This window comes from Fringilla coelebs (assembly GCF_963513975.1).
Source record: "Fringilla coelebs genome assembly, chromosome: 2".
In the NCBI taxonomy this organism is placed as follows: Eukaryota; Metazoa; Chordata; class Aves; order Passeriformes; family Fringillidae; genus Fringilla; species Fringilla coelebs.
The window spans coordinates 31,991,063-32,017,502 of record NC_140029.1 but is presented as its reverse complement, the minus strand read 5'-3'; the positions used below and the strand labels follow the sequence as shown (position 1 = coordinate 32,017,502).

The 26,440-nt window shown below is 35.7% G+C and overlaps 1 protein-coding gene across 1 annotated transcript in view; it reads right to left on the bottom strand.

Moving 5' to 3' along the window:
- The window catches only part of VWA3B (von Willebrand factor A domain containing 3B), a gene marked incomplete at both ends in the record, with an annotated part of 56,795 nt that overhangs the window by 14,376 nt on the left and 15,979 nt on the right, over positions 1–26,440 (bottom strand). The window contains 13 exon segments of the mRNA XM_084200993.1: positions 4,190–4,346; positions 5,291–5,474; positions 6,140–6,286; positions 6,289–6,341; positions 7,340–7,467; positions 8,835–9,017; positions 10,024–10,122; positions 13,158–13,289; positions 14,832–14,970; positions 16,698–16,852; positions 17,475–17,671; positions 19,412–19,528; positions 26,126–26,250. Coding sequence (XP_084057119.1) covers positions 4,190–4,346; positions 5,291–5,474; positions 6,140–6,286; positions 6,289–6,341; positions 7,340–7,467; positions 8,835–9,017; positions 10,024–10,122; positions 13,158–13,289; positions 14,832–14,970; positions 16,698–16,852; positions 17,475–17,671; positions 19,412–19,528; positions 26,126–26,250 — 1,816 coding nt within the window.

The following is a 26,440-nucleotide window of genomic DNA, read 5'->3' as shown; positions in this document are numbered from 1 at the left end:
GATATCATTTATCATACAAATTTATGAATGACTGAATGCCGAGGCTCAGAACAGCCAGAAGGAACACTGAAAGTTGCAGAAAGAAAAATCTAAGCACCACAAATGTCAGAATTAGGACAGTTTTCAGCCAGTTCTTCTAAAATTAAACCATCTCATTATGAAGAAGTTGCAAATTAAGATTCCTAACTACTAATTCTAACTAAATCAGTACTGTAAAACAACTCAGTCTAATCATCTAAGTTAGAAGGAAACAAGTATGTCTAGTGTATGACCATATTCCAGGTTTTACTGCCTTAAAACACTCTCATACTTTCTAGCATCTAATTGTAGCATACAGGTGTGAGAGTAAATATTTAAATGTATTTAATGTTCTTTTTCTGGAGGACTTCATTTCACAAAGAATTAAAGTAGTAAAGCTGTAGAGAGATATTTCTCACCATCACACTGATCACCAAAGAGAGAACAAGGTGGACACTGGTCACCAAAACTTGTCTTGACTATTTAGGAACCTAATCAGGTTCATCAGAATCAGGAACTTCAATATTTTTCAAATCTCCCAATACAATACCTACATAAGTCAACTTCAGTATAAAATAAAAATGAATACAACTGCAAGTAGATCTTCAAAAGGCAGAGAAAAGGTTAGAAATGGATGACTAAAGAGGAGGAAAGATGCCTTCCAAACTCTCAGTCCAAAGTCCCACCATCTTTCAGCCTCCTAAATTATTCAGTAGTTAGTAAACAAAAAGCTGTTTTACATATCAATGTCTTGATGCTGAATATAAACAAAGAAAAAAAATTCAAGGAAGAAACTGCAGAGGAAAGAGAATGTTACTCTCCCCCTGTCTTCAATGCATATGAGTGAGTGGGAATCTTCCCCAAGTGCCTGTTTGAGATCAGGATATAGATGAGAAAAACATGGAAGAGGTTCAATTTACATTAAACTAAAACCCCTGTTGGGGGAATAAGACAAACGATTAGAAAATAGAACAATAAAGAGAATTGTTTAACTGAGAACATTTTTCAGTAATGCTTTACTTGTGTTTGAATCATCTCAGCATAGCTGGATTTCAAATTGCAACAAAAATAATTTTTCAGGAGCAGCAGTGTGGCTTTATATCACCCTCTCTTGCCAAGGACAGTGTCTCTCTGATTAATAAATCTGTGTCACATCAGTGCCAGACCACATTGAAGCTCCTAATATGAAATTAATCTTAAAATCACTTAAAAGCTGAAGACAATGGGAACATGTCAGTGAAAGTATCTTGCTGGAGACAGATGAGGTAAATCTCTGCCATAATTCTAAGCAGAGATATCTGGCTACTTGTCATTTCCAGGTGAAGTTTGAAAGCTGACAGGCAGGGAGTGATGACCCCTCTTCAAGTTCTGATTGTTGTCTATGATGTTACCCACACCAAGGTAACAGAAGTTCAGCAGGGCCTCACCATGTAGCAGCCCACATCTACATAGTCTTACAAATTCTGAGAGGAATTTCAAGTACAAACAGCATCATTTGCAACAAGAATATTTTGTACAGTTTGTAAAATACTTTGTGTAGAATAGAAGGACAAGCATAAACACATAATTATACTTTTGAAGACAAAAACCAGAATGGAATGTGTTCTTAGCAAATACTAAACTTGAAATACTATGCATAATTTGAGAACAATGAAAGCTGCTCACAAAGTGAAATTTGATTCAGCTGATAGAAACTGTTCACGAAGTCAAGTGAAATTTTGATTCAGCCGATAGAAATCACAGAGAAATTTTTTTATTGCCATAATATTTTTCCATTTTCTAAATTAAATACTTGAGCTTTCACACTAAAAGAATTCATTTGTTTAAAAATGGCTTTTATTTCAAACCTCAAATTTCAAAATCTTAAAGACAAAACCAAAGCACAATAACCCTATAAAAATTTTCCTATTTTAGACCAAAGAAAGATGGTTTTGTTGGCTGAATCTAATTCTTTTCAGCAAAGCACTGAGTCAAAACTTCATGACTTGCAAACCTGTACTTAGATGCCACAGGCTGTAACATATATTTACACTATTCTACAGGGAAGGTTTCTCCCAGAATTAACATAGCATAATTTAGACAAGCTCCCAAGCCATTATATTTTTTTCTGAATATGAACCTGGATGGGTAGTTTAATAAATTAACCTCTTTGAAATAACTCAGGTGAAACTGACAGCACAGAACTGAAAACAACAGGTCAGGCTTTTGTTAATGAACAGTTGTCATGGAAACCTTTTTCTTGCTGCATCTCCAAGAAAACTGTTCATACTTATTCCATCATCACTGCCAGCAAAGGCCAAAAATAAAAATTATACTGTCTCCTGAAAAGCAGGCAAGGATGTCTGCATTCCACCCCAAGAAATCTAAGATCTCAGAAGGAAGAATGCAAAATTATCTGTACATTTATTATCTTCAATGGAATCTTCTGAAGTACTGGAATAATCAAGATCCTGAAAGTCTCCCATTCAAGCTCACTGCCTAGTCTCACCCTATTTTCTTGATATGCTGGCTTGAAGCTTGAGGTCAAATGGGTTCTGTAGCTCAAAAATTCTACTGCTTTCACCTTGTGTGCAACCCTCAACTTTCTTTTTCTTTTCCATACTCACCTTCAGATCCAGAAAAATCCATTCCTTTATACACAGAACAATAATTCTCCACTGCCTGTGAAACTGAGTGTCTTATTACAACTAATGGAGATTAGTAGGTATGAAGAAATTACAAAAATTATTATTTTGCCTTTACATCCCTGAATCTAAAGAAAGCCCATGGATCACTGTTTGGATTCTGTACAGCACCTGTCAATTCAAATAAGACTGAACTTAATTCAGTCCTGAACTACACTACCAGGAGTTCCTATGAATTGCTATTAAAAACTACTTGTACACAGTACTTGCTGAATCATAATTTAGACTACTTTCGAAGACAGACTGCTTTATTTTTGCAAGGGTTGTCTGTAAAGGACTCCAAGGGCTTTTCATTGAAAAACATGGAAAAAAGAGGACCTTTCAGATATATTCAGAAGAAGATGGAAAAAGAAGTGACTGCTCACAAAGGAGATGTAAGAGTTTTGTGAAATTCCCAATGTATTTTGTTTTAAATTTATGGTAGATTGTTTTGCACAGTTTTATAACCATTGAATGTCTGAATTCTTTGAATTCTTTTGAAAAATGGCTATTTTACATCTGAAATGTTAAAATGTATACCTTTAAAAATGTTCTCATATAAAAAGACATATTTTAATTTTATTTTTAAAAATAGAATTAACACTTTAAAAAAAAATCCTTACAGATCTTGATTTTGACTTGGTTTTACCAAAAGAGAGGAACTGGTTTTTCTTCTACAGTCTGCATGTTTTAGCAAAAATTCCCCTTCCTAAATTTAAAAAACAAGTATGAATACTTTAAAATGTAAAATTGTGTACATTTGCTATAAATCTTTTACTTAGTTCTATACCACATTCTATTAAAAATCCCTTTTTCTTTCTTTATTATTTTTAAAAAAGGTTAGCTTTTTCTTTGAGCATTGTTTAAAGAAATAGTTTTTATTAATTGAAATGAGCTGCAGCATATTCATAGAACTTTGGCAGGATACATCACACAAGAAAAATTAGAGGAATTTGCCATGAAATGGATTTCCTATAAGTGGAATAGCAATTTAAACTTTATGATACAGAATTCCTCCACAATTTTATACACTCTTACAACTGTCTTACAGCTCTCAAAATTTAATTTTAATTCCTGAATGACAATACTTTTCAAAATGTCTTAGCAGTCCCACGTAAAAGTTGAGAATGCACAAATCCACAAAATGTGCACCAGCACCCTTTTCCAGATGACTTTATGGAATAACAGACATCCTCCAGTGAATCAGTATCAGTGGAGGATGCAGTGCTCAAGAAATTGCCAAACACCCAATGGCTGCACACTGACATCAGCTGGTAACTGTGAAAGAACTTAAGGGTAAAGTATGCAAGACATACTATTAACCATTAGTTTTATCTTCTTATTGATGCATGAATGAACATTCAGACATGCATGACACATTTAGTGCACATCAACAATCTACAATACCAGAAAATGTTGTTATGACATTCATAGAAATTAATTTTAAAAAACCTTTTGAAAACACTGTCAAGTTTTGTTCTAGCTTTCAAACAGTATAGGAGTTTTACCTTATCAAATACTTTAGAAACTACATGCTTGTCCAGAACTGGGATGTATTTTGTACTGTGAAGGACAGTTGTAGGAGCTAAGGCATCCATGATGGTGAGTCGCCTAGCAGCCAAGCCGTGGGTCTTTAACCAAAGAGCTGAAGAGACATCTAGAGAGCTAGAAAAGAAAGACTGAGATGTAGCTTAAGGTAGGAATACATTTGAAAGTTTTGAAATTACTGAAGAAAGTATGTAAACTGTAAGTTTTGTTATGCATTTATATCTGCACACACATACCTTTCAGATGCCCCTTTCACACTCTGCATTTTCAGATCTAAGAGAAAACATTTGCATTTTGTTATCTCAGAGGTTTCGTGCGCACAAAAGTATGCCTAAATTAGTTACCATATAACAGCATCATTTTTTTTATTTGAGCCTACAAGCTGCATTATGCACAACAACTGTACAGCATTTCAGTTGCTAAATTAATCAGTGAAAATTAGTTTTCCTCACCTTCCTGGTGCATGATCAATAGTAACAGTGCTACTATATGCCTCATGAGCCCTAATCAGCCAGAGAAGAAATTTATAAAATAGGAAGGCAATTTGTTTTTTAAACTGAATTTTTTTTCAGTTTATTTATTTCTGACCAAGACCAAACATTAACCAGCCTATTTCCCAAGTCAAGATGTGACACCAAGTACCACCACTAATGAGATGGCCAAGAGTAGCTAATTTAAGGTACACCACAATGAAAATCTCTAAAGAAGATATATAAAAAACGAAACATAAGATGCTGAAATGTAAAGAAGTCAAACATCTTCAAATGTCATAGGTAAGGTTTTAGAATTACTTAGAAGACGTATCATAAAGTTCAGAGTTGGACTAATTACTGAAAGAAATTAATACTATCTGGATGTATTTCTGAGCCCCATTGAAAACCCAGTTGTAAAAGGCTAGTTTGGGAACTGGCAGGAGTCTGGACACAGCTGTAAGGACACTGTCACAATACCCAACTTCATGTCCAGCTCTGTATCTCTGTTGAGTTTCAGTCCTTTGTACTGCAGATCTGCACAGCTTTGCCCCAAATGAGGTACCATTAGTACCAAATGTAATGGGAGACACCTTACCATCTTCCCTAGTCAGAGCTTCTTGTTCTGCCCACTTGCCTTTGAAAATGGTTGTACAATTCACAGCCTTTTTGACAGAAAAACTCTTTTCCTCTGGAGACACTCCTTCCTCTGGGCTTTCTTCCCTAAATTTTACACCACGGCTCAGGAATTGCAGCAGACTTGACTTTGTTTGATCTATAGTTTTTGAAAGGGAAAGAAAGGAAGAGAGCTGACTTACTGCTCAAATACATGCCTGAGATTTTTGTGTTCCTCTTTGGTATTCAGTTTTTAAGTGACTTTCTACACAATACATCAAGCAGAACTCTACTTCAACGCTAAATTGTACTTTGTATTTTTCCCAAAGATGAGGGTTTATTTTATTTCAGATGGGGAAATTTAGTTTCAGACTGCATACAAAGCACACTTCCAGGAGAAATGTAGTATCATGGATATAGTAAGAGGACACATTAGTGTAAGTAATGCTGTAAATGGTACAATATAGATCACCTCTTTATTCTTGCCAATTATGTACTTAGAATAAAAAGAGATTAGGGCTTAATACCTACTGTTAAAAAACTGTTTATAGAGTTTTCAAAACATTCTGCTTAAATAGCTACTTTTTCATGGCAGGGCCTGTAACAAAGCACAAATGAGCAGACATTTGTCTCTTTGCACCAAATAAGTAGGATGGCTGAAAAGTAGAGATGAAGAGAAGTTTAGATTTTCAAAATGATGATTACTTAAGTCAGCAAATTATTCATTTGTTCCCAAAACGAGGGATGATTTTTGCTATTTGTAACAGAATCTTTTCAAGTTAGTGAATGAATTCTGCTGAGAATTACAGCTCATATGAGTCTCACCTGCATATAATGCTCTCTTTCTTTGGGCTGGACTGGCAGCAGTGCTTGGCCTGGCTTGCTGATGTGATGGCACTGATGGTCCTTCTGAAGCACAGCTCGGCCTACTCCTAAGAGAAGTACTCAGATCTTCAATGTGTTTAGAAACAGGGACACAGTATGTGTCTGCTTGTGATTACAGTTTGTAAGTAACAAAAAGAAATTACTGCAAATATATGACACCACTTTAAAAACCACTCAGCTGAAGTTTTCTGGCAATTTAAACACTGATTTCAAATGCTTTGAACTGTGCAAAATATTTTCTGTTATACTAATATGCATTTCAAAGGAGAGTTCAAAGCAGGTTAAAATATTCTTAGGTTTTTAAAATTTTTTTAATGTAATTTCTTAGTTTATTTAAAATATGTTCATTAGTTTTAAGATAACACTCATGTATTTGGAATAAGAACAGAATGCTCTCTAATAGTTACTTTGAATCCCAGGGCTAAGTAACTACCATCAGCAATGAGAATATCTGCCACATACATACATATGCACATATATATATATACACACACATATATATCTGTGTCCTAGAATTAATAAAACATAAAATATGCAGATTCTAAAAAAAGCAGTTAAAAACATTTTCATACTGGAAATCCTACCTGCTCTTTCACACATGAAATCATAACACATCACTGTCCACTTGTAATAATTTTTACTTAATTTTCATTCTTTTACTGTTTTAAACAGATTTCTGTCTTAGAAATTTGATTTCTTTTAATGCATTTTTAAATATTTTTAGTATCACTGCACAAATAAATACACAAGTATATTTGTACATAATTCATGTTACAATCAGCATATTCCAATGAGCAGTCATTTAGTCATGAGGTATCAAGCCAGCTCAACTTAGATGACAATAATTTTTCATGAATTCTGTAGGTCAGAGGGATCAATTTTACCACATGTTGGAGAGAAAAAAATAATTTCCCCTCTTTGCTTTAATTATTCGTAATATGTTGAGACTATTGGTATATTTGAGATAATTTTGTTTCAGGCATCACAGTATTAGTTAATTTTTCCAGAGTTTTCTTTTCCATTACCTTGGTTGTTAAAAAAACCCCTGAGAGTAAGAAAGCAACAACCATCTTTTAAAAAGGAAAAATGTAAGAGATGGTTCACACCTATCATTAACACAATTACACAACAAGGACATACTTTTTCTCTGGATAATTTTCTTCACTATAAGAATTCATCATCAGACTTTTCTCATGAAAGGTCTTCACTTTCTCTAGATCTTTCTCTCCTTGATCAATTTCTTTTTTCAAAAGATATATGTCTTTATTCTAAAAAAAAGAAAATCAAATGTTTTAGTACAATTACTCCAAAATATGTTTCATTTCTGAACTGAAATGATTCAAGTTCTGATAATAATTCCGAATAATCATTCAGGACAGCTTCCAGATTTTGTATACTTTTTCAGGTAGGCTCTTGTGCTTGGCATTATAGCCTTTCAAATTATTCTTCCTTTCCAGGAAAATGGCAAGTATTCCCTAACTAGCCAGCTCCCCTTGAGATATGAACAGCTGTATTTCTGAATAAGGTAGAGAGGTCACTAGCTCTACTCATTTCAAGCAAACAAGAAAATAAGCAAATAAATAAAATACAATACAAGGTACATTGCCTGTTATTGTACAGATCTCAGCTGTATCACATACTGTCCCAGGCCCAGGGAAGCAAAAAACATACTCTTTAAGTGAACACTGGAACTGAGTAGGAATCATTTAGGCTAGAGGAGGAAACAGGAAGGAAATTCCAACAATGATCCCTGTACAGCTCCTACAGGACCACAGGCTCCCATGTCCAAGTCTGGAGATGTACAACACAGACTCTGGACCTCATTTTTCCAACGTGAGCAATGTCACACCAGCAGAATCACTGAAATTGCCCAATACACTGACATTTTTCAAGAGCTAGATTATTTTCACATCTTCATTCCAATTGGTGTCTGTAAAGTTCAAATTTCCCAGTACTGCCTTGTTCTCATGGTTCAACTACCACCATTTCTGAAATCTATGCAATCAATTCACTGAGTATTAATTTTAATTAAAAGCGAGAATACATTTCAAATGGGTGTTTCTGTTAGTTTATTCAGAAATTTCCTGTTGGGGATTTTGTTGAGCTGCTTAGTCACACTTGATAAATGATTGCTATTCTAGCCATCTTACTTCTTATAGATCTCTCCCAAGCAGCTACACTGGAACAGACTTGTAACAAAAATCCATAGAATCATTATAATTCAAATTCAGCTCTGCATTCTCTTATTGATTAACAGGATACAAACGATACTTTCATTTTAAACAGTAACTTATTTCTGAAACAGCAGAGATCACGTGTTTCTTCCAGAGCTGATTTGGTCTACATGTACCTTTAGGTTTTAGTTTTCAAGAGGGAGCATTAGGAGAGGGAGAATGTGTTTGCAACAATAGCACTACAAATGTAATTTGCATTATATTTTGCCTTTTTTTGTTGTTGTCTAGAAAAATTTTACAAGCAAACCAATCACATTATTGCTTTCATATCACGTCAAATCTGACTAGGATTAACCCTCTCTTTTTTAGTAATCTATTGTAATATGAAATCACAATAGTGCAAGTAATGTGGCTCTTAAAAATAGCATGAAGCAGCAAATACATTGATTGTAGATACTCACAAAAATAAACTCTGTAGTATTAGGATCACTCAAATAAATGTTGTAATAATGAAACCGTCCTTCTGTTTTAGTAGATAGTTCATACAAAAATTCATTGGCTTCCATATCATCACAGTTGAAGGATACAGTATGGATGGGAATTTTACAGTGAAGTTGGACTTCATCCAAAATTATCTGGGGGGGCTGAAAATCAAAAAAACCTTTATGTTAAAAATGTGGCATCTAGAAACATATTCATCAAAGCATGGACAATTTGTTAGAATTTAATCAGTCGTTCTGTTGCTCAGAGACAGATAGAGATCAGTTAAAAACATCCACTCTATACAGATTGCTATTTCAATCAGAAATTAGCTAAATGAGCTAACTTAAAACTGAGTTTGAAAGACTGATAAGTGCATTAAGGCACATTATATAAATTATTAATATAATCAGTACTCTTTGTTTCTGAAGTTTTAAAAAAAAGTACTAATGTTTAGGAAATTAAAGTACTACATTAGTGTTTAGTATCACTGAATATATATAAAAATATTTTTGGAAGTGTATGAGTGTGTATCTTTTTAAGAAACCAAATTAGTTCAAAGGAAAGTTGATTCAATACCAGGAACAAAGTAGAGGCTGAGAAAATAGGAAAGCTAGTTTCCTCCTCCCATAAAGAAATAAAAATTAGGTAAAAAAGTAGATTTACCATCTCCAAAAATGCTGAATGATCTGGTAGAAAAAACTATTGACTCAGTTCTCTAAATTCTGATAACATTTCAGTTGTTCAAAATACTAAAAAATCTTGACAAATTAAGCAATGTTTGCAATATAATACTTGTGTTGGTTGAGTTTTAATACTTAAAAGCAATATCAGCCATTTCCTTTGTTTAACTGTCAAAAAGGTATAAAAGACATTATTAACAAGGTAAAAAAAGAAATTAACAAGGTAAAAAAGAAATTAAAAAGATAAAAAAGAAATTTTAAGATTTTTAATAAAAATCTTTAAAATAAAAATATTAATTGTACATGAAGCCAAATTATTCTTTGGTAAAATATTAATTTATGCTTTTAGCTAGAAAAACTGTGAAACAATGCCAATAGACAACCAAGAGACTCCACAAGACTCAGCACTGCAGGCATGACATTCATCTCATAATTCCAACTGCTGATACCTCTTTTCTGCATTTTCTGTTTTCTCATATTGAAATACCTGGTCAGGTCTCCCATCAGTCAAGAGATAAATAGCCTGACTGTCAGTATCAGCAAGAGCAATCTGGAGAGCTTTGAGTGTATTTGTGGAACTTCCAACCTAAGAAACCAAGGAGAAAAAGACCAAGAAACAGCTATAAATACAAACAATTCTTTGCCTCTGTTCTTAAATTCATAATGACAGTGTACTGATTCAAGGGACAATACAGAACCAAAATGACTAATAAAATGGTGAAAACATTTATGTCATGTAGCTAACAAAAGCTAAGCAAGTGCCAATGAAAATAAATTGATACCAGATTGGTATTCAGTGCTTATGCAAACACATAGAAGCAAAATGCTGGCAGCAGCAATCTGAGCTGTACAAGCAAAAGCAATCACTAAAAGACTACAAACAGATAGGAAGATGTAAGAAAAAAGATACATTCCCTTCATTTTTACCACTGATGCTCCTGCTTGCCAACTCATCACACTCCCTTGAAACACATATTTTACTTAATCAAACAGTTAAAAGTTGCTCAAAAGAGTTGCACCATTTTATTTTGCCAAAATTGCTAAAGGTGTTCTTGGTTTCCCAAATATATTTTTCCAAACTCTCTCCCATCTACCCCTTTCACACATTAATGGAAGTATCATTTATATTTTACCACAAAAAAGTTTGCTGGGCATGTTTTGTTGCTACAACTAACTAATGCTGTGCTCACTAAAAATTTCCACTGGAGTAATACTAGCACTTTTCCTATGTCATTCACATGCTTAGTGATCATGATCTGCCTTTCCTCTTTTTACTCTAAATTCAATGAAACACATTTCATGGCTCAGGAACCTAAGCCCTACATTTTACATCTTCAACTGTCCACCCTTCAAACATTGTGTACAAAACCTTCTAAACTAAAGGTATGTGTCAGGTTTACCAGTATGAAAAACTATTTCATCAAGTCTCAGTCTTTTAATGGAACCAAAGCAAAACCTCTAAAAAGATGAGAGTCTGTTTTATGCGTGTATAACACCTGAGTACTGTTCTGGAGGGCAGTGAGGATTGTAGTGGTGTAAGAAGAGATTCAGCATCCACGTATATAATGCATTACAGAAGATAAATGTAAATATCTAACATTGACCCATACATGCAAATATATGCTAAGAGATATCATTATTTCTTCACTCCTATTAAGTGTGTTAAAATTTCTTCCAGTCCTTCCCACCAGGGCAAAGGAAATCAGGTGAAATGGAATAGAAGGTACATTTTGACAGTTAGTCTGTATGGCTATATAAGAGTGTATGGGCCAGGCAATGTGATAGCTCATCTACTTAATTATCTTCTGACTCACAAGCAATTCTTATCAGTACCCACTCATAAGAAATAACCAGCCAAAGCTGTTAAATTTATCTAATACTCCTGATGTTTTAGTAATTATAAAGTTTTTGACACGTTGTTCATTATCATGCATAAATTGGCCAAACAGATTTAAAACAAGACAGCTTTCTTCACTTCTTTTTACATCATGGGAACATAGGGTGGATGCTGATGATGTGCAGAAAATAATCCTCTACCTTATGGTAAAGGTTTAAAAAAAATAACTGTACCTTATGGTTCATTTTAGATTTGTCAATTTCTACTGTTACAAATATACACCAGTTTTATCAGTGTTTAAACAGCAATGACACATTTCAACTATATGACAGTACTACCACTAAAATTTTAGATGTTATTACACCTAAAGGATTTTTAAGGAGCAGTTAGTTACTGTTTGCTGCTCAGCTTCCTTATTCATAATCTTGGGACCAAAGAGCATAAAATGGGATCAAAGGATCTACTCTGAATAATATTCCAGAGCAACCCTCTGTTCATTTCACTTCACTGTAAAGACAGCTCTTTGATCTCAGACTTATGCCTGCAATGCTTAAAAGAAGTTAAAAGGTCAGCAGCACATGTCATCCCTGAAAGAAAGTAGCCTGTTCTTGTGCCATTTCCTATTCCATTTCAATATCTAGATCTAAACTTAGAATGAAATTTATAATAAAAAATTCATACTTTTATGAATAATGATGGAAAAGGCCATTCACTAATGCATATACAAGATGGTATCAAAATATGGTAGTTCAAAGTATTATTGAACTTTCATGATGCTATACAACATACATGAGTTAAACAGAAAAGTTTTCTAGCCTCAAGGAGGGCAGCAAAATAAGGCAAAATGAGCTCAGTTACAAGTGTTCAGCTGCTCAGGGAGGCCACACTAATGCTTCCTTTTCTCTGTGTGTTGGTCTGTTAGTGTTTTCTGAGAATACCAAGTTATTGATCTTGCTGTGTAGTCTCAGAGGTATTATGTTGCTTACCCAATTCCCTCATCCCCAGGAATTTCATATTAAGGCTGAAGAAGAGCTGTCATAATGCTGAGGAGTTTTATTGCATGAACACGGGGGTTTGTGCTAGAAAACATAATGTGGGATGTATCTATACCTTTGCATGACTGATTTTTAGTCCTGTGTTCATAACATTGCTGTCCACATTTAATGGTCCTAAAGCTGCTGATAGTTACAATCTGGTGGATGACTGTGACTGACTACAAGCAGTTTTGCTGTTTTGAAAAACACTCAGACTTTGGCCACTGTCACAGAGAGAATACCGGCTAGAAAGATGTTTGGTTTGAGTATGTTTGTTCTCATGTTTCTATGGCACCTAAAGTTAGCTGTCTATCCATCAAAAGGGACTAGAAATGATTCTCCAGTTTGCTGGCTTTGGTCTCCTGTACCACCTCTGAGCAGTAAGTTAGCCAGCAACACCTCTCATCCATGCAGCAGCCCTGCAGCAAGAATGACAAATTTAAACACAGGGTCTGAGAGATTACAGGATTCCTACGGAATTCAAATTGCCCAATGCTCACATTTTGGCTGCTAAACATAGCAGGCTGCAAGTTGAATTAATATGATTTCCTAAACAGGCCCATTGTTAAAGGATTATTATACCTGACAAACACATTGTATTCAGATCTACTTAATTTTATCCATCATCTATATTGTCAGCTTACTCAAGTCAAAGACAGTCTATGCAAAATCACCCCAGCCATACAGAAAGTGGAGAAACACACACAGCTTTAAACAAACACTCTTTGTAATAGTTAGCTGCCGTATTACCTCAAGCCCTTTTATCCAAAGCCAAGCATCTTGCAAATTTTCCTCATTAACTTCAACAAGTTTCTCTTGCCATGCCACTGCTTGGGCACTAAATTTCACAAAGTTAAATCTCTTCTTGTGTCTCAGTTGCTCCTGTAAGAGACAACATCTGAATTTTACCTACTATTAAAAGAAAGAATACTTGTTTCCTGAAATACTGAGTAACAGCAATTATTTTAATTATTATATAATTAATTATATTATTGCATTAAATTATTATAACACATTAAAATATGTTTCTATTTTATTATGATTATTATAACTATATTAAATTGTGCTTAAATTATGTTCATATTTTTAATATGATTCTTGTAATAATATTAAAAGATATTGTGTCCAGAGAGACATACAAAGCCAGAGACATTTATTGCTTGCAACTATTAAGGTTGCTTGAAATTCCCAAAGTAAGTCTCCATATACTCATATTTCTCAAACAATTTAAACAGCAAATGTGTAGGAGGGCATGAAAGAGAGAGATGAAACCAGATATGATCAGTGGTGTAAGAAAGAGATTATCACTGCTCACCAGAGGAAATTGAAATCAGAAAGAAAGTAAGATATCATTTAGAGGAGGGGAACAAGAATCATATAAAGAGCGCTGGCAAGGAGAACTAGGACAGCAGGAGAAAATAAAGAATTTGCTGAAGCTAATTTTCGACCGAAGCTATAAGTTAGGGAAGATTTGTGCAAGCAAGTACAAAGTTTCAGAGCCTGAAAAATTATGATGAAAGGGAAGCAATAGTCTTTGCTTCCCTTTCATCATAATTTTTGTGCAGCTACCTGTGAAACTTTCTGATACAGTATATAACATATTTCCAGTGCTGATCTGCTTAGAGGACCACAAGATACTATGTCCTATGTCTTGAGCACTTAGCTCAAAAACCTCTCTGTCATAGTTTTTCAATTTTTTTAGTCCTACCAATTACTGCTATCAACGCCAGACTGAATTTTCATCTCAGTTACTTCTCTTAGGACTAAAGAAATTTAAAATTAATCATGTCTCTGAAATATTAATGTAAGCTTAGGTGACATCATTGTAGACCTCTAACCCTAGACAAGACAATCCTTTCTTAGGTGTATCTTCCAGTACTCACAGTTTTTCAGGTACTCCTGCACTTTGCCAGTCCCTGTGCAAAGTTCTGAGTCACTGTAAGATGCAAGAAATCCAAAACATTCTACACCCTCTATTGCAGAAGCATGAAAGTGAATCTAGAACACACATTACAAATCACAACAAGCCAATAGAATTGGATGACACTGTTTAAATGTGAAAATGAAAATGCCAAAAGGCGTTTCATTGCATAGCTTGTTTTCGGTTTGGCTTTTTTTGTTGTTGTTTGTTTTTTAGTTTGCTTGTTTTTCTTTTTTTTAGAAGTGAGGTGGCTTGAGGGAAAGAATGACTTAAGCATTTTTAATGTTTTCTCTTGTTTTTTTCAATTAGTTGTATAAATGAGAGGAAAATATAAATTCTTAACTAAAAAATGAGCACACGAATAAAAATCTAAATATTTTTAGAAAGCTGCTGTTTTCAAAAAACTTTTTAAAATTAAACAACAAGTAGAGTAACAACTATCCAGAAAAGATCAGTTTACTCTAAAATGTTCCTCAGCCTTCAGAGTCATCCCTTTATCATACCTGCATTAGCTGAAATATTTTTTCCTTCACTAGTGGCAGCTTGTTCTTCATAGACTGGGATGTATCAATAAGAATATAGAAATCATCTTCAAACACATTCCCAAAAAGCCCTCTGCTTCCTTGTTGAAGCCACTTAATCCTGGGGGAGGAAAAAAAATCAAAACCTGTTCTGTAACATCTTTGGAGCTCTATGTATCAGAATCTGAAAGGTAGGATCTTTTTGTCACTGCTGTGCTTATTCTATTTCCCAAAGGACCTGTTAGTAGTCACTGTCAGAAGCACTTGATGAATCAGTCCTCTGTCCCTACATCACAAGATATTTTTAGTTTTTTATTAGTTTTTTATTTCAATAGAAAACAATACAGCACCTTTCTAAAGTCAATTATCAGGTAGTTTGGGCTGGGAAATGCAACGTGGAAGCAACATGTAACAAGTGGTATAACTATGGTGCCTGTATCTGTTTTCCAGACTCATCTCAGTAAATCATTTAAGGCTATATTACTATGGCTCCCTTCTCAGGAAACCACTTGAGAACCTCTTCTCCAAGGAACTTAAGCACTTCAAAGAGCCTTAATATAACACAGATGCTTCAATGGTTTGTGGACCTTGAGCCTTAAATACAGAGTTTGATTTACATTTTAAACAGGACTGGGATGTGCCAGCCAGTTAAAATACATGCATACATACTGCTCTGCACAAGGACATTTTCTCAGTAATGGATGCAGGAAGTCCAAACCTGATTTCCCTTGAGAGTCATAAAATACTTATCTACTCTGAAACAGAGACATTTAACACATGGAACATCATGGCCCTGGGAAAAATATTCATCTCCACAGAGGGTTTCAGAAAAATTATAACATGGAAATACAAGGATACTGCTACAGTAGCTACTGATATATATTTTGTCATTAGTTATTTCACCCAAAGTGTTTGATGAGGTCTACCAAGACTTTTTACATTTAGATGAAACATTCAAAACAGCAATCTTGACTTGGATTTCAAAAATTCATACTCACCAAAACTGCTTATCTCAAATTGTCCTTTGATAGTATGTAAATGTTATCCTAAATACAGTAAGATGAAGATAAACTAGAAGGAGTAACACAACTCTGTTTGACCTTGCTAGATATAATCAGATTGTTATAGTTTTGGTAGGGAAGGAGAAATAAAATGAAAAATTCACCAATAAAATAAAGCTTCACATCCTTCTTTTTTCAGTGAGGCATCTTGTTGTCCTAATATGCAAACCAGAGGGCAACATTTTTTTTTTCTGTTCTACAACAGGTTTTCCTTAGACTACCTATTATTTTGTAGATGTCATACAAAACCTGAGTGTCCATATGGCTGCAGAAATGTAAATTACACTGCTAATTTGAGCAGTGAACTTGTGATCATGTGCATTACTGACTCTGATCTAGACTGTTCAAACTTGTCTTCAACACCAAATTACAAAAGGGCAGATAACCATTATCAGTACAGGCACAAACCAAGCTGTGCTTCTTGGTGTCACAAGGGATCTTAGGTACACAGGATGAATGTTCAGTAAGTTTTATCAATGATTTTTGAAGCTGTCTGCCGTCTTATAGTCCCAATACTTCTTTGGCACTTTTAGCAGTACTTCAAAAATGTGCAGAGTGACTTTCACACCTGTGTTTCAGAAGGAGAACAAAAGTTCAAAATCTTCACCAGTTTTCTTCTATAGCTACTAAGAAACCCAACATACAAGATTCTGATTTAAATAGACTTCTGGCTTAGTACTGCTGCTGTCAGTTTACCAACCACTTCAACTTATTATGACAGTAAATGTCAAACTTTTCAACACTCATGTAAAGTGATCAAACTGATTTTATGTGAAAGAACACAAACCTCCCTTCCACTTGTCTGAGAGCTTTCCTCATCTTCTCTTCGTACTGCTTATACTTTTCTGTAGTAACATATACATGAACTACAGATCCATCTTTCCAGAGGGTATGTACAAACTTGTCACAGTATCTTGCATGAATTATCTTCCTCTTTGTCTCCTACAAAAACGAAAAACACATTTCACGTGGAAAACATATTATTTTGCACTGCCTTTAATATTTGGGGAACAAACTTCAAAGATACATGCTTGCTGCACATGAACAGGAGTAGAAATAAACATGGGCTATGATCTTCACATAATTTGCTCTTAAAAAGATTCTATAGAAAGTGGTTTTATTCTTGCAGCTAGCAAAAAACAGAAGCTTACCAAACAGTCAATAGTAAAGCTTGAGAAAAACAAATAGAAGACAAATCAATCCAAATTTTCTTAAGGAACTAGAGGACACTGCAGCATCTGAGACTAACACATCCTCCAAAGATAACAAGAAATTGCCCCACCCCACAGAAATACAAAGAAAACCAAGGCATTGATTAAGCCAGTCCTGATTCTTCCTTTTAGAATGTATGTGAACCAGCAAGAAGTCCTTAAAGCAGTCATTCTCAAAAAGCTCTTTGAGACATTGTTATTCTGCTCAATAATTAATAATCTGATTTTAACAAAAAATACAAAACAACAATGCCATACACTATATTATCAATTTATCCATCAACCAAGTTTTCAAGCTTTAAAAGAAAAAACAAACAACTCATAGGACATGAGGGAAAATGAACAATACTCACAGCATCAGTTTGTAAACATTCATCCTCTGGTTTAGTGTTTATGTCAACAGGCCCATCCACATGGTGAAAAACACTATCAGCAAGTGCATCATACAGTGTAAGCTTCTGAGCTTTCAGGCCATACTTCTGCAACCACTTCTCAGAAGTCAAATATTCGCCAGTTATATGTTTTGATAATGGATGATCACCTTTGTCTGCTAATAAAGAAAATAAACAAACAAAATCTCTTATACAACATGGTTCATTTTGGATAAGCTATTTTCAAAAACAGACTGACACTGGAATCAAACTTTTCAAACTTGTTCTACTTGTTCGGACAGCATTGGAGCAAACAGATATTTCTGAGTGATTTTTAATAGTCTATACTTTGGCTGTAGGGTTTTTTCGTATCAGAAAATTTGCTGCAACAAATTTCTTTGAAATTGGAAAAAAAAACAACACCAGAAGACAGAGAGCAAAAACAATAAATAGTGAGAGGATCAACATATAAAACAAATTTTCTTAGTAGCTGAATTACAAAATGGCCAGAAAGTAACCCTGAATAAGATGTCTAACTTCAAGGAGATTCATTTGAGAAAATGAAACAACAGAAGGTATAATTGAAAATACAGTCAAGACCATAACATTAATCTGTTTAGAGATGGCTATTTAAAGTAAAAGGCAAACTACAACGTCATATTGTTTCACAAATTTTCTAAGGACTGTCTTAAGGCAGGGCACTGCACAACTCTGAACACCAGTGTATTATACAGATAAGACAGATAATAGGAAATAATAGGATACAGGATTCTCCACTGACTCATCACTATCCCAATAAAGCACACCTAGACCAAATAACAAGGCAGTGGGTCCCATAGCAGGGTGAATTTATTTTATTACACTTTAATTTTGGTGGACCAAGGTGGTATAACTGTCTACTCAGTTTAGATGCAGCTACAGTGACCACACTAGTGAGATCCTGATCCTGTAACTAAACTTCTGAAGGCATCTACTGCCATTACATACACAGAGATCAGCCAACATCAGGGCAGGTGCACAATCAGAGCCTGTTCACGTGGAACACTTTGCTTTATGATTGCTTGTGGTCCTTAGAACAACAAGTGTCACAAACATGCTCACACAGTTTTGAAAAGAAAACTGTTGATTTCTTTCTTCCACGTGCTTTACATAGAGCATCTCCATTTTTGCAGGACTGAGTAGCTTCTCACTGTCCCCTGTCAAAGCCTTCCAGAACAGAACTTCAGAAACCAGCTACGCTTCTGTCTCCAACAGGGCTCAATACAATTAATATGCACAGAACAACAAATGAGTCATGTTCTAGGCCAGACATAATGCCAGAAACTATGGGTTGAATGAACAAATGTAGGTGTTCCACTCTTTTTCTTAAGACAGGAGTTGTCAGAGTGCTTATTCTGAATTGTTTTCAGATCTTTGCCCTTGACAAAAATGCAACCCCTCTGCTTCTTCCCTTTATGTGGAATGAACTAGCTACCAGGTTGGAGGCTATCCCAAGAAGACTGTGATAGGAGAGGGATAAGGTATCTCCCCAGCACTGTGTAGAAAAAATGGAAGATTTACTGGTTCAGGCAGACAGGAAGAGATCACAAAAAAAACCCCAAATAATTTCCATATCCTAAAATCCAAGTAACTTCTAAACCTAGTCACTGGTAAACTAAAAATGGTGTGTTTCAGCCTGAGCTGCTAAAGTTTAAGCCATAGTAAACAAAGATTTGTATTGGAAATTTTTAAGTTTTTAATATTTTAATCCTAAGTTTAGATAACTATTATAGTGCTATATAGACATATAGGTGCTCTATCCTGTATACAGACATTTTGGAGAAAATCATCCCCAAATTGATGTGCAATCAAAACTGTTCACAAAAATATGTTGATCATTAATACAATGGTAGCTGTCTTGAAAGAAACATAAGTGATACCATCTTGAGAAGAAGACTGATCAGATTCTGATAACATTTCCTGAACTTGTCTCACTGTACTCTTGGCTTCCTCCAGCTCCTTCCAGATCAAAAACACATCTTCACAGACACCAGCTACTGCAAGAGAAATAATAAATAGAACTTCACATTTTATACCATTTCAGCTCTTTGTAACTCCTCAATCCCAACAAAGTCATTGGTATACCCAGATCTTGCCATATAACCTTGTTTTCTTGAGGTCCTGTTGCAAGAACAAATGCAGCTCCCTGCCAGATTTCAAAAAAAGGGCTCAAACCTGGCTCCAGGATATGAGAGGTGTTTCATATATTGAAGCTAACCTCCAAAGTTGGTCACAGATTGTTCCCACAGTGGAAGCAAATACATTTTAACACTCTTGGAAAATAATAAGGAAAATCCACAATGAAATTCATTTGTTGCCCCCTGGACTTCATTGCAAAACTTGGTTCCAAAGTGTAAACCCATTTTTGACATTTTAAAAAGAAGACAATTTTGACTCTTTCCATATCCTAAAGTACATAACTAATTTTATTTATATCTTCTTTCCCTGATGACTATCTAATGAAATTTTATTAAAGATAAATTTATTTTCCTCCCAACAACAGTCATAAACAAATGTTACAAAAAAGAAAAAATTACTACCAGGCTATATTTCCAAAAAGAATTAGAAAGATCCAAAGCTGGAATTGAGACAAGGTTCTCTCAATTTCAAGAGATATGTCTTTCTTGATGAAAATAATAAAATATTTATTTCATAAAATAAACTACTAAAATTGAGACACCTTGTATACCTAAGCAGTAGGATTGCTATTAAAAATGTTACTTAAAAATTAAAAAATTAAAAAATTAAGTTACTTAATTAAAAATTAAAAAATTAAAAAATTAAGTTACTTAATTAAAAAATTAAGTTACTCTCAGAGTTTAAACAGCAATATTGGACAATGCAGGGAAACAGTGTGCAGTGTTACAGTAAAAATCTAAAAGAAACTGAATCATCAGCTATCCTAACCACAAATACAGGCTACAAACTATTGCAGATCACAACCTAGTAATGAATTGCACATAAAAATGCTGAACAAGGCAAACTATATCTTACCATCCAGTGGTTCAGCTAATATTCAGTGATGGTTCACTGTATGAAAGATAAGATATGAAAATTGATCTACTAAAGCAGGCTGCCAGTTCTTTGATAAACTTTCTGAAAGAAATAATACTAATACTAATACTAAAAATAATAAAAGTTATACAAATAATAACTCAATTTTAATTGTGAAATGCTTTCATTTTCCAACAAATATTTTGAATTGTGCTATTGTACACTGCCATCTCCTGGGACCTTCCTGCATTTCAAAACATCTGTTGCAGCCATTAGGACAAAGATCAACATTTCCTAAATCACAAAAAGCTTCAGTAAGGCAGATCATTCCACAACATAAAACAAAAAAGGGAGAAAAAACCCCTCAGTCTGTAATCATTACCTGATAAACTTAAGAAAAAACAGTTACTTCAAATATTTCAGAAAGAATTCAACTTTTATTTTATAAGCAATCTCTCCCCAGAAATGCAAACACATGCATTCACACCACCCATGAATGTAGTTCTAAGTTTCAGGCTATTAAGAATGCAAATCCAGTGGTGCTGTCTCCAAATAAATCTGGATATCCTCCACAAGCTGTCAATTACTGTCATCCAGATTTAATTTTATGAATATGTTAACATTTTTAAATGCTTTTAATAATTTGAAAATATTTAAAGAAATATTTAAAGAAACTTAACTACCTCTAAATCAATAACAATTGTATCATTGTGTTGCTTCATTTCCCCTTAAGCTGATGCTTAGGTTTTACAGGATTATTGTTACTGTCCCCATTAAGATAGGTGAATTGGACTGGTATTACATGAGAAGATATTTTTTCCTCATTTATGCTTGTAGCACAGCATGCCTTTCAAAGCAAGTGTGCTTGATGTCATTTGCTACACAGGACAAATGCAGGCACCAAGAACTGCACATTGTAAAATTCCAGCTGCTTAAAACCTTTTTTCCAACAACATTTTTCCTGGATTCAAATGGGAGAGAAGCTTGCAAGCAGTGATATCCCCAGCAGCTTTCTCTCTCTACACAGGAAGCTCAACTGCACCTCTGCCTCTTTTTCCCTAGAGCTAAGGAGTGGCCTGTGTCTTTCAAAATGGAACTCCAAAATCAAAACCTATGCGCAAGGCACAGCAGCTTCTGTATGTGGGTCTCAACTGTGGCCCATCCCTGAAAGCACATATCTGGTAAATGGCCAAGAAAGCATGAACTTCACTTTGTTTAAATTCCCTCTGCTCACACCTCAGATGTGCCATTTTTTTGGGGACCATCAACCAAAGAAAGTCACCCCTCTGGAGGGTGCAGTTCACAACCACTCCAAGGCACTGTCTCTTGTACACTTTCAGGCACCCATGTCCCAGGAATAATCTTGTCTTAAAAAATTACTTTATCCAGGGAGATAAAGGGCCCCTCCTGGTTCCCCCTGCCATGAAGCACTTTCCCAGCTGCTCTGGGTGGCAGTGTAAGAGCCAGACGTCTGGGACTCCCCCGGAGGTCATTCAAAACCCACCCCACTGCAATGGCAGGAGGGTAGCCACCTGTCACACACGAGGGGACTGGCCTGAACACCCTGCTGCACATGTCCAGCCTGGGCCAAGTGCGGTCAGCTTCCCTTGGCTCTCCACAAAGCCATCCTGACCCTGCAGAGCACTTCACCCTGGGTAATGTTCCAGGAGTGCACTGCCTGCAGGTAAAGGCGTTTCTGCTCTGGAGAAGGGAGGGCCTAGGAAAGAGGAAGAGGATGAGGAAGGTTGTGGGGAGAGCCTGTGGCAAGGGGCAGAAGCATTTGCTGACACCCACGAACTGAGAAGCAAGATGTTAGACCTAAGCAAAAACACAACCACACTTTCACGTGTACACGGAAACTCATAACTGCCCTCATTTCCATTTCCCAGTTATTTAGCTGGCAGACAATCGCAAAAGAAGCAGCTTTTCCACTCATACCTCCCCACAAACAAACTCACCTGGTTTTACAAGTCACTGTAACCGATCTGATTTCCATATTGCTAATGAAAAAATCCTGCTTTAAAAACAAATCAAAAAAAAAAAAACCCCAAAAAAACCAAACCAAACAAACAACCCCCCCCCAAAAAACCTACAAAATATCCAAAATACCTACAATATCTTTGAAACAGGAAGCAATACAAAAGCAAATAATGGAAAACAGAAGCATTTCTTACTTGTCTGAATAGCTGACTTAAACTGTGGAAGCAAATAAATGCAAATATAATGAAATAAGATCTATCTGAAAATTAATTTGCTGGCAAAGGAAGATAGGGAAATTGATTTTCTTCACTGCCAGTCCCTTTCTCAGCCTCCACGTGGCAGCAGAACACAGCAATATACCTTTATGCATTGATTTTTAAAATCTCCACTTAGAGGGGGGATGAATGAAGGCACAAAGAAGCGTAAAAGGGTAGTCCACAGCTTTTACCTGCATACCTGCCAGGTCAAACAACACTGAAACTCACTGCAGCCCAATCCTGCCCCTTTTCCACTGGGCAAATGGACAAAGCAAATGAACTTTGTATCCCATGTGGTATTACAGAACAGCTATCTGCATCATTCTCTACACATTAGCAAAGAGATTTGCCAGGCCAAGGTTAAGCTGCTAAAACTAGACAAAGCACATGCAAGAAAAAAGCAGAGGCAATGATCTTTGCTACAGCTTCTAGGAAAAGAAGCTACTCTTCAGTTATTACTCTGGCTCTCCAAAGGGAGGGTTCAATCTTTCCCATGTCAGTGTACATAAACAGTGCAGAGTTCATTGACTTCAATGTCATACAGACAAATGACGCTCTTACGCTTTCCTTTTTTACACACAACAACCTGATATATTCCCTATCAAATTTCCCTAAATGTGAAAAATCAAGCGCACCTAAGAACAGAGCCTTATATTGTTCACAAGAAGGTCAGACACTTTGGATTTATCACATCAGTAAAATCCTGATTTCAGTCCATTTGCATTTTCTCTACACTTGCCAGCTCATCTATTCCACCACACAGAAACCACTACACAGAAATTTACTGTTTCAATGTCAGCCACCAAGCACCCTCTATTCATTTTAGGATCTAGTTCAAAGCACTGTTGCTTTTCAAGCACTATGTAGCACTTACCACCATGTTACTCCAAGCAGATGACACAAATGTGCCCTTTTTCAGAAAGACCTCTTTTCTCCACAGCTTCCACTATTCCTTACCCTCTATGTCTTTAACTTCCAACTTAAATGTCACCTCCTTTCCACTTATAATTTTAACTACATAACAAGATTGCTTAATTCTACAGCTTTTTGCAGAGGAATAAACTGCACAAAGAATGTAGGCAGAAGTGATAACAGGAAAATTAGTGCTGGATGAGGAGATATAATCACATTGGTGAAATAAGGCTTTATGTTAAAGCATTTTTCTGCCAGAAGTAAATCTGAGGCTGCCAGTAAAAGGACCCTAATTCTTTAATGAGTTACACCTGTTTTGATCTTGAGCACCCACTCAAAATGAGTGTCAAAAATTGTCAGTTTATCACACTTGCTTTCTAAATGTCTACTCAAGACGCAAAAGAGGGTAGAATTGAGCTCTTATTTAAAATTTTAAATAGTTCTGACTTGTTTTGTTAAGCAGATGAAAAGGAATCAACATAAAGATATCCAGTATGTGCATAATGCTGATATTCAGTGGATAGCCAGAAACGATCAGATGTCGTTAAAACAGCTTTTCCAGTCCATATAACATGGTTATGAGTTTCACCCTCCAGCTGTTGCATTTGTGGTGCAAAAAGGAACATAATCAAAATATTCCTGTGCCTCCTTTTAGTTTTTAGAAACACCGCATTTGGAGGATTAAATCTCTGGTTCATTCTCTATTTATTTCCTTGCATAGTTTATGCCGCATATCCAAGAACCAGTTTCAGAGCCCATTAGTGGGTAATCAACACTTTTATTTTTATTGCCTTATTACTACACCCTTGAAGGAGTCTCTGAAACAAGAGAAATCCGACACAGACCAGAATAATGTCTTCAATGTGTTTTCTTTTCTGAAAGGACTTAAGATTCTGCATATGACTGAAACACTCCAATTGGCTGCCAGTGATGTCACGGCTGCGCTTGTAATACCCAGTAAATGCAGAAAGCTAATTGTGTTCCTTTTTAATGTGTAAATTCTACTCCATAATAGCAATAAGACACAACTGACAATGCACTTCAAGGGGATTACTGCCCTTTTGAGCGATTAAAGCTATTCAGCTTTCAGCTTTAGAAACAGTGGTGAGGAAGTAATTTCAGTCATATAGGAGCTCTGGGCTCATCTATTGAAACAGGCTGACTGCCCCAGGGGAAGAGGGAGGCAGCTCCCCCCATGCACACCCCCAAATGTGGTACAGCAAGAAAGCACTCACAGCGGCCTGAAGGCAATCATTATAGTGCTCTGCATTACTATGAAACAACAGCATTTTGAAGCAGACTCTGCTGTTGATTTCTAAACTCTGCATGGGTGAGCCATGAGTGTCCTTTCACAACTCAAAAAAGCAGGTGATACCTCACTCCTTTATTTCTGGCCCCCACAATGGTTCTTTCTCTTGTGCTGTTATAATCATGGTCCTAGTGAAGGATAGGTTAGTATGCAAGAAACTTGATTACAACCCAAATATGGCCAGTCAGTGCAAGACTGACAAACAGCCTAACATGAGACATCAAATCCACTTTATGCCATACATTCCCTAACAGTGAGAAGAGGATAACATTGTTCTACCTTTGGGGCAACACTAATGCCCCCAGCACAAAGGGAGAGTAGGTGGTAGGTGTGTTGAGCCACTAGACTAGACATCTTATGATTCCTGATGCCTAAAAGAAATATTTTTTTTTTTACTCTCCTGTCTTCATCAGATTTGACACACAAAGTCTCACTTCACATCACAAGCCCCTCTCCTCCCACCCTGGCTGAAACAACAGCCCAGTCCCCCACTGAACACTTACCCAGAGGAAGTAGCACTGTGACTAATGTGAAACACATTGAGCTTTCTGCCCAGCTCCACCCACCAGTGAAACTGTTTATTTTAGTTGTTTCCTCCTGGAATTTTTTTCTATCAGTCCTCCCATCACCACTTTGCACTGCCTTCCTACGGTCACTTTACCGTGCTTTTTGCCTGTCTTTGTGACAAATTCTTGGGACAAGCAAGTCAACCTCATGTTGATTTAATTCCCTTATATTACTGCTGAACTAGGCCTATATTGATGTTGGCTTTTGTATCATATGGTCTGCCACACTCTTCCTCTTCCTTTTAACCATTTCTCCATACATTTCCACAAGGTCACTGGCATAAGCACACAAGTACCATTCTTCATATTCCTAAATAAATTATCTTCTCCCTTTTTTTTCACTTTTCTTCTTTTCTTTCATTCTCTCATGTACATCCTCTACCCTCTTCATTTTTCTCTTTTCCTTGCCCTCTCCTTCCCACACAGAGAATTTCCATTTCCAGAGCAGTCCTGTCCTCACCCCACCCACACCTACAGGTTTCTTTTGATTTTACACTCATCAAGTTCCTAAACTACATTTCTATTCTGACATCTTGCTGATAAAATCAATGTAATCTTGGGGTTTATATTGTCTACCTAGTGGCATTCTCCCTTTCAGTTTTCCAGACTTCGGGGCAATTAATCCTTTTCCATCCTCTTCATATTTTAGTGCAGGTCCAGTAGCATCTCTACAGTTATGCTTCTCAGCAAAAGCATGGAATCTGTAATACAAAATGAGTTTCAACCAGTACACAAAATGCATAAATATTTCTCTAATTTTTAAGAGATGTTTTTCACACACACAACTACAGAATTATTTCTGAGGTTTCAACTACCATAACATTATATTAATTCAGAAAAATATTTTCAAGCTTTTTTTATATATTTACGTACTTTCTGAAGTCTTCTCAT